General features: G+C 39.5%; 1 protein-coding gene across 1 annotated transcript; it reads right to left on the bottom strand.

Annotated features, from left to right (window-relative positions):
• Window positions 1-48: 48 nt before the first annotated feature.
• LOC117302948 (uncharacterized protein C1orf112-like) lies at window positions 49-12,071 on the bottom strand. The gene is made up of 19 exons (XM_033786947.1): window positions 11,974-12,071; window positions 11,409-11,513; window positions 10,389-10,517; window positions 10,003-10,113; window positions 9,676-9,822; window positions 8,940-9,102; window positions 8,487-8,614; window positions 7,790-8,031; window positions 7,069-7,217; window positions 6,617-6,787; window positions 5,617-5,845; window positions 4,982-5,126; window positions 4,471-4,653; window positions 3,427-3,642; window positions 2,941-3,051; window positions 2,677-2,784; window positions 2,467-2,547; window positions 1,645-1,839; window positions 49-1,411 (listed from the first exon to the last, which is right to left on the bottom strand). The coding sequence occupies exons 2-19, from the start codon at window positions 11,508-11,510 to the stop codon at window positions 1,223-1,225; spliced, it is 2,799 nt and encodes a 932-aa protein (XP_033642838.1). The 5' UTR covers window positions 11,511-11,513; window positions 11,974-12,071; the 3' UTR covers window positions 49-1,222.
• Window positions 12,072-12,379: the final 308 nt, after the last annotated feature.

Below are 12,379 nucleotides of genomic sequence, written 5' to 3'. Positions count from 1 at the left end.
TGAAAGTGTGTTACACATAAACAAACTCTAGAATAATCAGTTTTATAATTGTTTTCTTTTCAGAGTTGCTGAAATCATGTTTGTTAATATCAGCATAAATGTTACAATTATTGTGATTTATGATAATTATGGCCTTTTTTTTATGCATACATCGTTTTTCTATAATTATTACATTTTTCTTGAATTTTGATATAGCTTTCTAGTAGAATTTCAGGTAACACTATGTACATACATCGCTCTTACAAGTTGTGATGGTTCTGAACAGAACCAGGGGGGAAATAAGAAGGGCTTTCGATCAAGCGACAATTAAGATTTTTTTTAAAGTGAATTATTGAATGATTTTAATAACGTTTTCGGATATCTGACAAATTTTAGTCTTATTTGGTTGAAAAAATACTTGCGTTTGAATTAATTTTAGAGTACAAAATAGTTACAATATTATAATTAAACTTTACACATGTACATTGCTAAAAACTCTAAACAAATGTTTTCTTTTTGTTTTCTTTTTGTTGAGTTTTATTTTTAAATATTTGTTACTTTTATTTACACTGCTGAAATCATGAAATCAGTTTTGGTGTAAGTTTTACCGAGTAGGAACTTTCTAATGCGTTAAATTGATAATTGCATATTCGTGTGGGATAGTTTCAAGTTTAGCAATATGCCAACAGCTTTATTGTGTTCCCCTTGTACAAAGGCATTCAACCCAAAATGGACCTACATGATTTCACAAAGCACTAAGACTAAGATAAGTTGTCAGTATTACAATAGTGACATCACACCTTACTTGACATAAAGATTAGCCTTAGATCTTTGTGAAATCAGTCACTGGCCCCAATTGCATAGAGTTGCTTAGCTGAAAATTGTGCTCAACCTTTTTCTGCTACGCAAAAAAATAGCAAGAAACGGTCACAATTATTATTTTTTGACTGGTAAATCTTATTGTGGTAAAACAGCCCTCGACATAACCCACGACACCCACAGCAATTTTCTCGGTACCCTTTGCAAAGTTTCAATGCAAATTTATATTTTCCTCATAGCAGTGCTCCTTACCAGAGAGAAATTGCTGTTCCTTCAAGAGCAAATTTCAATGCCTTTGGTAAGCATAATGTGTTTGTTATTAGCTGCTTTTTGTGCTCTATGACATCGGGTCCAGACTATTTTACCTTCCAGCCTCAGTTTGGTTACATTGTTTTGAATGGGAGTTAAACAAGATGATCAAGCATTATGAGTCTGGAACCAAGCCTACCAGTCTATCTCTAAGAGTGTTTAGTTCCATCCTTAGCCACGATGGCGGTGTATCATTCTTGCTCTCTCTCAGCTCCTGTATAACCTTCAGGCTGGTGCTGATGGCTTCAATAGCCTGGCGATAGCCCTCATCATTATGTCCCATCCTTGACCTCTTAGCTGCAGGCTATCAAAACAATATAGAATGAGTATGTTAACAATGTGTGAATCAAACAAAAAGAAAACAATCCAAAATGAGAGCTTTTATCAAAAGATTTCAACAACACTAGATCACATCTTTCAGCCCAATATTTAAAAGTTACTTTAGGAGTTATTTTATGAAACTACATTTCAAGTTACCTATCATAATCAAATTCTTGCAACTGCAAGAATGATTAACCCATTTTCTGTTTGTCATACCTCTTCAGTCCTTGATGAGCCTTCTTTATCCCAGCTTTCCTGTTCGCCTGAAGTTCCAGTCGCCCACTCACACACAGTCCCATCAGAGGGTAGCCTTCTCTCCTCAGCTGACACCTTTAAGGCGTACTCCACAAGCTTCTCAGCTTGATGCTGTAGCCATTCTACCTCGCTTTTGATGGAGCAATCCTGGGGCGTCTAATAACGCAGGAAGAAATAATATATGGTATGTATTAAAATAAAGCATACCCAATTACTACATTGAATTCAAAATTGATATACTCTTCTATTTATTATACCACTTGCACTTGCTCAATAACTATTGACATTGTCCTTTGTGTTCCCAACCTATTGTGGTCAAACAGGCCCCTTACCCGCCCACCCTTTTTGTTACCCTCCTCTTTGTTAATCCCCTGCTTTCTCTGTGTGCTTTCATCTCTATCATCTATTACATCCGACTGATTTTGTTACACCAGTTTTCCTTTTTATCTTTGTAGTCTACATCTACACCTATGATAATACTTGTCAAAGCCTTTTCAGCATCTAGACAAGGTGAGAAGACAATGAAGAAATTTCAGTTTGAGAAGTGGGAGGAAAACCCCAGAGAATTGTTCTAGGGAAACCCATGAAGTCGAGTAGGGATTGAAAAACCCAATCCACATAGTGCCCCTGGTAAGATTCGAACCGGGGTCCCCAGAGGTGGAAGGCGAGGCAATACACCACTGCGCCAACCTGTTGACACTTGGCCTTTGACAAAGACTCTATTTCTAGGGTTGAAACGTCAGGTCACAAATTTTTTTTTTTTGCAAAACAAAAAAACCTCACCTGATTCAAGAAATCCACCACTCTGTTCTGTGTTGTCTCCACATGAAGACACTCTGGTACGACTGACTCATGAGCAGTTTCCTGTAATTCATTTAGTAAAACACTACATTAATCAAAACCATGTCAACTTTTTAAGGATTAAAAAATATTGAAAACATACAGAATGGTGTAAGCCTTCAAAAGAAAAGGGAACAAATTTGTGGTTTTTACCTCTGCAAACTTGCTGAAGGCTTGCAACGACATCTGACGTATGATGCAATTCTTGTCACTGAGAACGCTGGAAAATAACTCGGTCACACCATCCAAGATACTCTTCAGCTGCAGAAATGAAAACAATTCTTAGAAATTAGGCGTGATTTCACTGGATTTTCTCAAACCATTCTTAAAAAAAAAAGTATTTTATTATTAATATCAAATGAAAGATCACATTGGTTTACCCATATCGTAATAACAAAACAAATGGTCTATTCTCACCTGGGAACAAGGTTGAACTTTGACCTTCCTAAACCTGTGCAGTAAATTGACAATATCCAGTCTGAGCTTTAAGGATGGATTCTTCTGCAGAGTGCACAGCTGCTTCGTCACCTAGGGTAGGGCAAACAATATTTATCAAAAAATCTTGTCTTAATATTTCTGTTATATTTGCAAAATATTGTAAAACTACAAACAAGTATCATTTCCTAAGAACCAATTCAGTTAAGGCCGAGTTATGGGAGTCGGATATCTAGACGTGCGATCATAAAAAGACACGGCTTTTAGGTCTCAGTCTTAGGATTGCGCGCAAGATTTCCGTCGCGCGACCATCGCGCGACCGACTATAAACCGGCCTTTACTGTTTCTAATTCATTTTAAGAGAAAAGTTTCTGAAACAAGATTTGGTCGATAAATGTATAGAATTTAAACCAATACTTGTCCGATAACTATTCAATTTTTAGTGTACATATAAAGATTCGTCCCTACCTTTGCCAAATCACATGGGTTCAGCTCTGTTAAGAGTAACCCTGTCAGGTTAATGAGAGTGCCGACAATATCACATGATTTGATTCTGTCCAATGGGAGAGCTTCCCACAGCCTGACAACCAATCCCTGCACCTTTTGAGTAAGCTGCGATCTGACTGGTGGTTTGGTGTTTTCAAACTGCCTGTACATACTGAATATGCATGAAAGTGCTGATTCCTATAAAGCCACAAAAACAAAATTGAAATTATTCAGTGTTTATTCGTTCTTTCCAAACGTATTCATTTCAAACATTTGTTTTGAAATCCCAAAGCCCCCTAGTCCGAAGACAACATGCCCCTTGATAGAGGCAGTGTGCACTTTTGATAATTACTCACAAGATTATTAACCTTAAAACCTTAATTGGATAGAGGTGTTGATATTATAAAACATGGTTAGAAACAACCCCCTTTGAAGAAATGTATTTTAGAGAGAGAGAGAGGTTATTTTTCACAAAAACAATTTTATATAAGAAAGGCTTCAGGCCTGAAGTCTCTCTCAGTCATCTAAAGCACTCAATTCTATGTAACAAGGGTGGTTTTTTACTTTCATTATTTTCTTGCAACTTCGATGTCCAATTGAGCCCAAATTTTCACAGATTTGTAATTTAATGTATATGTTGGGATACACCAATGACAACACTGGTCTTTGAAAATAATTAAATGTATACCTTCCCTTTAATGGAACAATTTGCCTTGGATCGGGCGAATTAGTCGAATGATCCACACAAATATCACTCTAAATTGCATGGTTTTCCTTATACGTCATGAACTAACATGGCACGCCATTTTGTGGAGTCAAGTATTTGACTCCATTAAATGGCCAACCGTGTAAGTTCGAAAAGTAAGAGGAAAAGAACGCAATTTTGAGGAATGTTTGTGTGGAACATTACATTTAAAACATCTTTCTGACCATATGCATTTGATAACAAACGGTTTTAAAATGCTTTTCATAGACCAACTCGCCCAATCCATGGCGGCGTGTTCCTTTAACAGACACGTTACCTACCAGGTGTTGCAATAACCCCAGCGTGTGTTCTGTCCTACCCAGCCAGGCTTCACACTGCTCCAAGCCATGGGACACTACAGCCTCTGCAATAAGTGTCCTCTTCTCCTCTCTGAATGCCAAAAGTGGAAGCTGCCTCCATAGAGCTAAGTTCGTCTCTGGAGGGTACTTGGAAATCAACTCATCCTAGACAAGTAAAGACCAACAAAAAACATTATGGATTTGAAGGTACGGATGCAACTTTGCCAGGATTTGGTAAAAGGGTGTCCAAATTTGCAGGAAACTTAAAACTTAGTGTCTTAAATTGTTCACTTACAATACATTTACATTTAGATGACAGATAAAACAGGGTGCAAAATTTTTTAACATTGTCCACCAATTGGTCTTGGTGCAAGACATTCGTCTTGCTGCAAGATGTTCTTAAGTTGCTTTAGTAAAACCATGCGCACCCAACACTGCATACATCATTGCAAGAGTTGGGCCCTTCGGACTGAAAATATTTGGAGCGAATTACCTGATGTTCCTGTGCCATCAGAGGAACCAGTCGCCATAGCAACATACTCATATGTATGTAACCTGGACTGTGATTGGCTGGAATGGAGGTCAGGAGGTCAGCCACATGATGAACATGACTTGCACACAGGTTGGCAGAACCGTACCTATTGACCAATGAAAAACAAAGAAGAGTTTAACTTTCTGCACTCTGATGTATTTTTGTTATACATTTGGGGTAACAGAAAGGAACATTTACTAGGGTCAAACTTGAACCAAAGACCCCAAGTTTAACATGCCGGTGCTCCACTAACTGAGCTATCTAGGCCTGTATGTTTGCAGTCTCCAAATTTAATAAATATTTTTGTTCGGAGTAAAAGGGTGCCAGTCAGAATCCATACAACCATTAGCTGCCATGTAGCAAGGGTTCACACCAAAGTTTACGATACAACCTGGGAAGCGGCAGCCAGGGGATCACCTTAAGGGGATGCAACTTTTTAAATTCAAAACTCAAATAATAAACCATAAGTTATAAACATAAGCAGTAACTGATTACAAAACCAAAAATGAACAACATAACAATGTTTTTAAAAAGCAGTCTATTTGAATAAAAGTTAATTTTTACAATTTTCCCCCAATTCTTTTTGTTTAACACACCTAGCTAGAAAGCACCACACGTCCATAGCAAGAAGAGCGCTGTCAAAGTCACAACCCAATACGTTCTCTAACAGACAGCACTCAACGACACCGAAATGTCGCGTACTGACCGCTGCGATGAATCCACACACATTGATGATCAGATACGTCCTCAGGCTGACTTCCTGTTGTGGCTGACCCTGGCACAGAAGAACCGGTAGTTTGACAGGTAAGGCCGACTCGACATAACCTGGAATCAAAATCAATTAATATCACAATCGTAAGTATTTATAAGATCCTTTTAAACCAAGTGTTTAAGTTACCTATACTCAAGGCCTGAACGTTCATCTTTGAGTGGGCAGGGCAATTCGCATACTACATGCATGCAACTGCCCATTGAAAAAAAAAGAAGGAAAATCTTCAAAGGCACAATGCAAGTGCGAAGCGCGGAAGCCGAAACGCCACGGGACACGAGACCCACAATGGTACCCTAGAAAATGTTGAGGTTTATTATGCTCTAAGGTGCATTGTTAGCATGTACTAGGCTTATTTTACTTTTTTTTTTTTTTTTAGCACTTTTTTTTACTTTTTTTTTTTAAATGCGGAATTCCGCGGAAACGCGGAAGAGTTGCATGCCTGATACTACAAAGGGCACTGTGTTGAACACTTTTGAAAGAAACTTTTGAAGGGGGTACCAAGACCAAGAGCATGGGCAAAAGAGGCCATGGCCTCCATTTAGTTCCACGGGTTAGCAGGGAACTTTGGCTTGCGCAGGCGTGCAAACTCAACGTCACTAGGCATTCAACGCTTACACAGCTAGCAAAGAAAATCTGTGCTTGCCCTGTAAGCAAAGATTGTTGCAAGTGCAGAATCGGGCAGTAAGCAGAGCCACCAAATTAGGCCCAGAACTCGGATCCAATGTACTGGATTAATTGTTTAAAACACACTATATTGTGATGGGAGTGTCTTAAGACACAAGGAAACTGTGACTGTTCCTCAGAAGCAACCTTCATATATTTACAATGTTTATAGGATCTGAAGAGTGCCTGCATCACTGAATCCCTGGGCTGCTCCCAAGATGCTGTGGTAGAATCAATCCAAGCTGTCTTAGTTTCCTCTGTACGAGACGGCAGCATCTTCAAGATCTTCACCAGAGTCAGAAGTCTTCCGAACTGAAGTGTGTCTGCAAGCTCTGATATTGCATCATGAAGAAAACCAAAAAGATGTGAAAATATCTTGAAATACTCAAAAGAAACATTGCTGCGGAGGTACAATGGTTTAAAATGAAAATGTATACTGAAAACTTTTATCTCCTGCTGGAAACCGTCATCACAACTTGGACAAAATCAAGTGTTATGCGGAATACGAATCAACGACCAAACCTCTCCCAGGGATGAGAATTGCCAAAATGTGACAAATACTGAAAATTGTAATTCATTTGACGATAAAGCTTCTTTGAATGACAGCTCCTACCTTGGTTTTTAGCGGTGACAACGTCCCGGAATAACTGATTGTCAATGACAAGCTGTAGCAGAGGCTCTATGCAAATCAGCAAGGTTCGATCAATCTCAGCGCTAGGGCCGCTGAAGATGGTCGGAGCATGGATCCCTGGAGAGGCAAGACTGCAACAGGAAAAGACAGGAACAAATGATGATCTCAGCATAAATTCATAGAGCTGCTTAAGCACAAACATTATTTTTCTTTACCCGAATAAGGTTGTCAGCCAAAAGAACAAATATTACCATCTTTGACTGGTGTGCAGCTTACTTTCGCTTTGTAAGACTGTTTGTTTGTTTGAGCAGTTATAAGAAATTGGGACCGAATCCCCAAATTCTTGATAGGTGGAAGAAAAAGTGAAGAGACTGGTGTCCTGCTTATCTTTGCTTAACAAGATCCTGAGCAACATTTTGTTTGACCAGCTTTATGAAATTAGGACCGAATTCCCAACTTGTTGATAGGTGGGAGAAGAAGTGAAGACTCTGGTATCCTGCTTATTTTTGCTAAGCAAGTTGCCAAGCAGTTTTCTGTTTGGGCAGTTACATGAAATTGAGACTGAATCCCAAAGTGGGAGAGGAGTGAAGAAACAGGTGTACTGCTTGTTTTTTGCTTAGCAAGTTGCTTAGCGAAGTTTTCTGTTTAAGCAGTCATTTGAAATTGGGACCTAATCCCAAAATTGGGGAGTCGTCAAGCTCACCTCTGTAGATGAATGATCAAGTTGTACAGCTCGTTCTGACAGGGTCCCAAGTAACCCTGGAATTCCTTGAGTAGGTGCATCAGCATCTTAAGGCAGAGACTGCAGATCTTGAGGGTCTTAGTGAAGGCTCTCTCGTCTCCTCCCTGGGAGGACTGAGTTGATGGAGGATGAGGGGCAAGACGCAGGCAATGCTCGTAGTTTGTCTTGATGTCGGAGCACAGCGTGACTACTATGGGATGGATCTTAATGTAATAAAAACAAGGGGTTATTCTGAATTCTTGGATGATGAATTTAACCAACAGAAAAGTATGAAAAATATTATTGAGTTTTGGGGTGAACAAAGACAAATTAACTAGAACAGGACCTTCAGCTGTGACCTTTCGATGAGAATCCTTAGAGAAAGACCTTCAGTGATAAATATGAAGTCGTTTTCTTTTCTCTTTTGAAAAGAGAATTTTGCAAAAAATTTGCTTTTATAGCTATCTGAAGTTGGGCCCTATCTCACAGCGCAACTATCTTATTTTTCTTGCATTTGCATCACTGTAACCAAATCAAGACTGATAGGGCAAAATAGTCTGGCCCCTGCCTTGCATGATGACAGTTACCATTGAAAATTGTGATTGCATAGAGGGGACATGACCAAGATGGCAGCACGATAAGTATCTGTGAGTCCCTTGTCCTGACTTCAGCCTCTTACCTGTAAGACGTTCTTGAGCGGCTCCTTGTGTTTGCAGACCATCTTAATAACAAACCTCCAGGTACTAACCAGTAATGTACTGTCCATATCACCAATGATGATACACAAGTCATGGAACCCGCTGCAAACTGTAACAGAAAATGCATAAATACAGGTTATGAACCCAAGGAAATTTAAGATGTTGGAGGAAGGAATTATTCCTTGGAAAACCAACACAATCAGGTAGAGACTGAAAATCCAATTCACGTAGTACCTCCAGTGGGATCGAACAGGGGTCCTAGAGTTGGAAGGCGAGGGAAAAAGTATGCCGACCTGATTGCCAGTGAACGGTGGCGCAAAGTCATGAACAAAGGTAGGCAAAGAACCAAACTACAAGTAATCAGAAAGCTACGTCCTGCATCGCATGTGCAAAGTCAAGGCACAAGACATAGCGCAGTCATTAAGAAAACTCACGTTGTGCCATTGCCTCGATGCATTCCTCACCATCCTCTGTAGTTACTTTCACCGCATCCAGCATCACCGTCAGGGACTTCTGCAAACCGTACGCCTTCTTGAAGAGCAACGATAGTATCTCAGACACATGAGGGAAGTGGTCCCCATATATGGTGTTGCTGTCCTGTTATATCAATTCAGCAATAAGGTTGTAAAACAATAGTGTAACAAGCCGTCCTAAACGCACAGCAACAATAAATTTATCGGGCCGTTTGCCTACTCAAAGTGACGACAGAAAAACTCACACGGTAGAATTGCTAGTACAATTAAATAAATTTGAAGGGACTTGTATAGAAAGTGTGTAGCTGATGGTAGTTCCAATAGGAGACTTTTGGACGGCCCCTTTTCACAGTTCTCGCCAGTAGTGCGCGCGCTCAGACCTACAAGCGCAATACTAAGCATGTGTGGCTCGCTCAGAGCCACAAAAAAGTTCTGTTATGTCTCCTGCCGCCAACGTCTCAAAAGTCTCCCATACGCCTCTCTTAATATATTTATGCACAGTATGTCACAATTCTAACCCAAAACGAGGCCATAGGAGTAGCCACTGCAAGTAGTGGCAGACGTGCGCCTATGGCCTCATTTTGGGTTAGAATTAAGACGTCATGCATGAATATTAAGAGGGGTGTATAGCACTCTGCACCAATGACGTATCTTTTGCTCAAAACACCCGTATGTCAGACTGATTGAAGTTACTTACTTTGCAGTGGTGAAAAGATCTGCTTACAATGTGAAGCACAGACGAGGGCAGTGTTCGTACTGTGTCCAAGGAAAGAGCGCCCCCACTCAGGGCGTCAATGACGTAGCTGATGCATGATCCCAAGCTCTCAATCATGCCTAAGGCGATCTGAAATAATATTTATTATAGCTAGGGTGACCCAGGATGATTTTCAAGCACAGAACACCAAAGGTCTTGGATTCAAAATAAACCCGAGTTGCCTGTGAATATTTTTTTCAGAAATCATAAATTCCAAGTACTGGTATACAGTATAAATGGGCAAAAATGTAAATCATATGATTTCCATACCTGTAGAAATGTTTGCATTTTTTCTCTGATGCCATAATTGTCTTGTTGGGTTGAAACGTCTTTGATTGATTCCTTGACTTTCGACAGAGTGTCATCAAACAGTTGACAAGTCTTTAGGAGAGAGCAAAATTAGGGGAAAGCATCAGTGGCATCGTTAAGGTATTATACAGAATTGGTTCAAAGGATGCAAAACATCACAGACTATAGCCAGGTTTATTATTTCATTTTAGCGGAATGTCATATTCCAGCTTACTTTGGTTAAAATTTGCCATCCAGCAAACATTAAAAGACGCTCACAGTAAAAACAGACAGCAATCGAGCCCAGCATTCCCTGTTCTATTTATAATAATAAACTGTGTATTTTCATGTATTTTTTTTATACCAACCTGGGGAAGGATTTGAGCAAAGAGTTGCTCTTCTATATTTTGTATCTCAAGACAAGGCAGGAAAGAACCCACAATGAGTTTGAGTATTGATGTCTTGATTGTTGCTTCATCTCCGTTTCCATACTGAGAGTGAACGTTTACTGTTAAAGAACTTTAAAACAACTCTTCTCTCACAATTAGCAATGACTTATTACCATCATTTGTTTAGACTACACTGGATTGTATATAAACCATGGTTGAAGTTGTTTTTCTTCATTGCATTTAATTGAAGTACATGTAGGCCTGTTAGTCATTAAAGTCCAATAATTAGGGTAAAAAAAAAGTATTTTAAAAGTATTTTCATTGGCACATGTGAGAAAAAAGAGAGGAAATCAGCAGATTAGGTGAAGAAAAGGGAGGGTTCATGCCAGCTGTGCTACAAAAATAACTTGGGAATACAGCCTTAGGCCGTGTCCGAAACGACGACTTCGGCTACAGCTACGTCTAGATCAGCGCGTCTACCAGTGTTGAAGAATAGGCAGACGCGCGCGATCTAGCCGTAGCTGTAGCCGAAGTCGCCGTTTCGGACACGGCCTTACAATCCCTTGCACTTCAATTCCACTTCCAGTTTTTACTTGCACTTTTTTAGCAGCCTACCTGCAACTGTATTAGCCCACGTTGTTGAGGTGTAAATGGCTTTCTTTAATTAACATCAGTCTCATCACAGTCGCCATTGTTGAGACCGATGTTAAAAGAGAGCCATTTACAGCTCAACAAGGTGGGCTACATCTGTAAACATACTTCTAGAAACTATAAGGCGTGAGCTCACGGGGGAGCCTTATAGTTTCTAGAAGTAATATAAATACACCTATTTCTGTTTTTTTGCTGATGTGTTCCCGCGCCCTGCTCACTTTTTTTGCACTTTTTACTCACATGTGAGGCTTGTACTCGTATAGGAAGAAGAAGGAGAAGTCATTCTACTGATGAATATTGTGCTTAAGTCTTTCTTGGTAAAACTTTGTAAGATTTTGCAAAGGATATAATAAGTTTTGGAAGTGTCTCTGACAGTCGTAGCTTGCAGGTATCTTTACTCCATGTTCCTACTTCATCCAAAAAGGAACCCTGGCTCTCACTCTGGGACATGATCTTTAAAACAGAAGCGAGGGAAGGTATTATTTACAACTTTTAAAATTGATTTTGTATTAAATTTATTTATTTAATTTTATTTTGGGAAAAGTTTCGGAAAAGTTTCCGTATTGCGATATGAATTAAATAGTATCTAATTTACCTCAATGAGATACCCCTTTTTGTAAAAAAAATGATGAAAAAGTGGTGGCGCAATACGGAAAGTTATCCCTTGTGTGGCCAAGGCTAGCTGAACCATGGCCTCACAAGTGGGGCTAACTTCCAGATTAGTTGCGATAACGTAAACCCTCCTCCCGACGACGGCCGCCAGGCCGGAGCGGCCGTCGGGAGGATAGGAGGGTTACGTTATCGCAACTAACTTCAGATCAGATCGCTGCTTGTTGATCCTATTTAGCATCTAATTCTTAGATCTTAGAATCTCTGGAATCATACAAACTCACTAATCATGTTACTCGCTTACCACACTTTCCTCCGATTAGTGACAAAGAATTCCAGGAATTCTTACATTCGTAAACTCAAATCAAAGACGGACTGACGTGATCGAGAAGATTGTTTGTAATCGCCGCCATGATGTCTAAACATTCATTTCCGGGTCGGTTCATTGGACGATACTAAATCACATTAAATTACAGGGGTGTGTTGTTCATTCGCAAACTTTATTTATAAAAAACTCTCAAATAAAGTAAATTTGAAAAATTTTGGAACACTTTACAACGTTACTGGTTTTTAAAATACTTTTGAATTATTAGTTTTGTCTCGAATTAAAAATAAATGTGTAATTATACTATTTGCTTTTTTCAAACCTACCCCTACAAAAATGGAATATCCGTAGAATGTCCCGGGATTCTTCCTATCTTATGGCGCGA

Source organism: Asterias rubens, chromosome 19 (assembly GCF_902459465.1).
Source record: "Asterias rubens chromosome 19, eAstRub1.3, whole genome shotgun sequence".
Classification (NCBI taxonomy): domain Eukaryota; kingdom Metazoa; phylum Echinodermata; class Asteroidea; order Forcipulatida; family Asteriidae; genus Asterias; species Asterias rubens.
The sequence above is the reverse complement of the archived record's forward strand: the minus strand, read 5'-3'. Positions and strand labels throughout refer to the sequence as shown.

Bases quoted from the DNA above. Each gene is read 5' to 3' on its own strand.
- LOC117302948 (XM_033786947.1), bottom strand. From the start codon at position 11,510: ATGTCCCAGAGTGAGAGCCAGGGTTCCTTTTTGGATGAAGTAGGAACA. The intron at 4,654-4,981 runs GTAATTCGCTCC...TTACTTGTCTAG, and splicing joins TGATGGCACAGGAACATCAG to GATGAGTTGATTTCCAAGTA. The intron at 3,052-3,426 runs GTAGGGACGAAT...GCCCTACCCTAG, and splicing joins ACCCATGTGATTTGGCAAAG to GTGACGAAGCAGCTGTGCAC.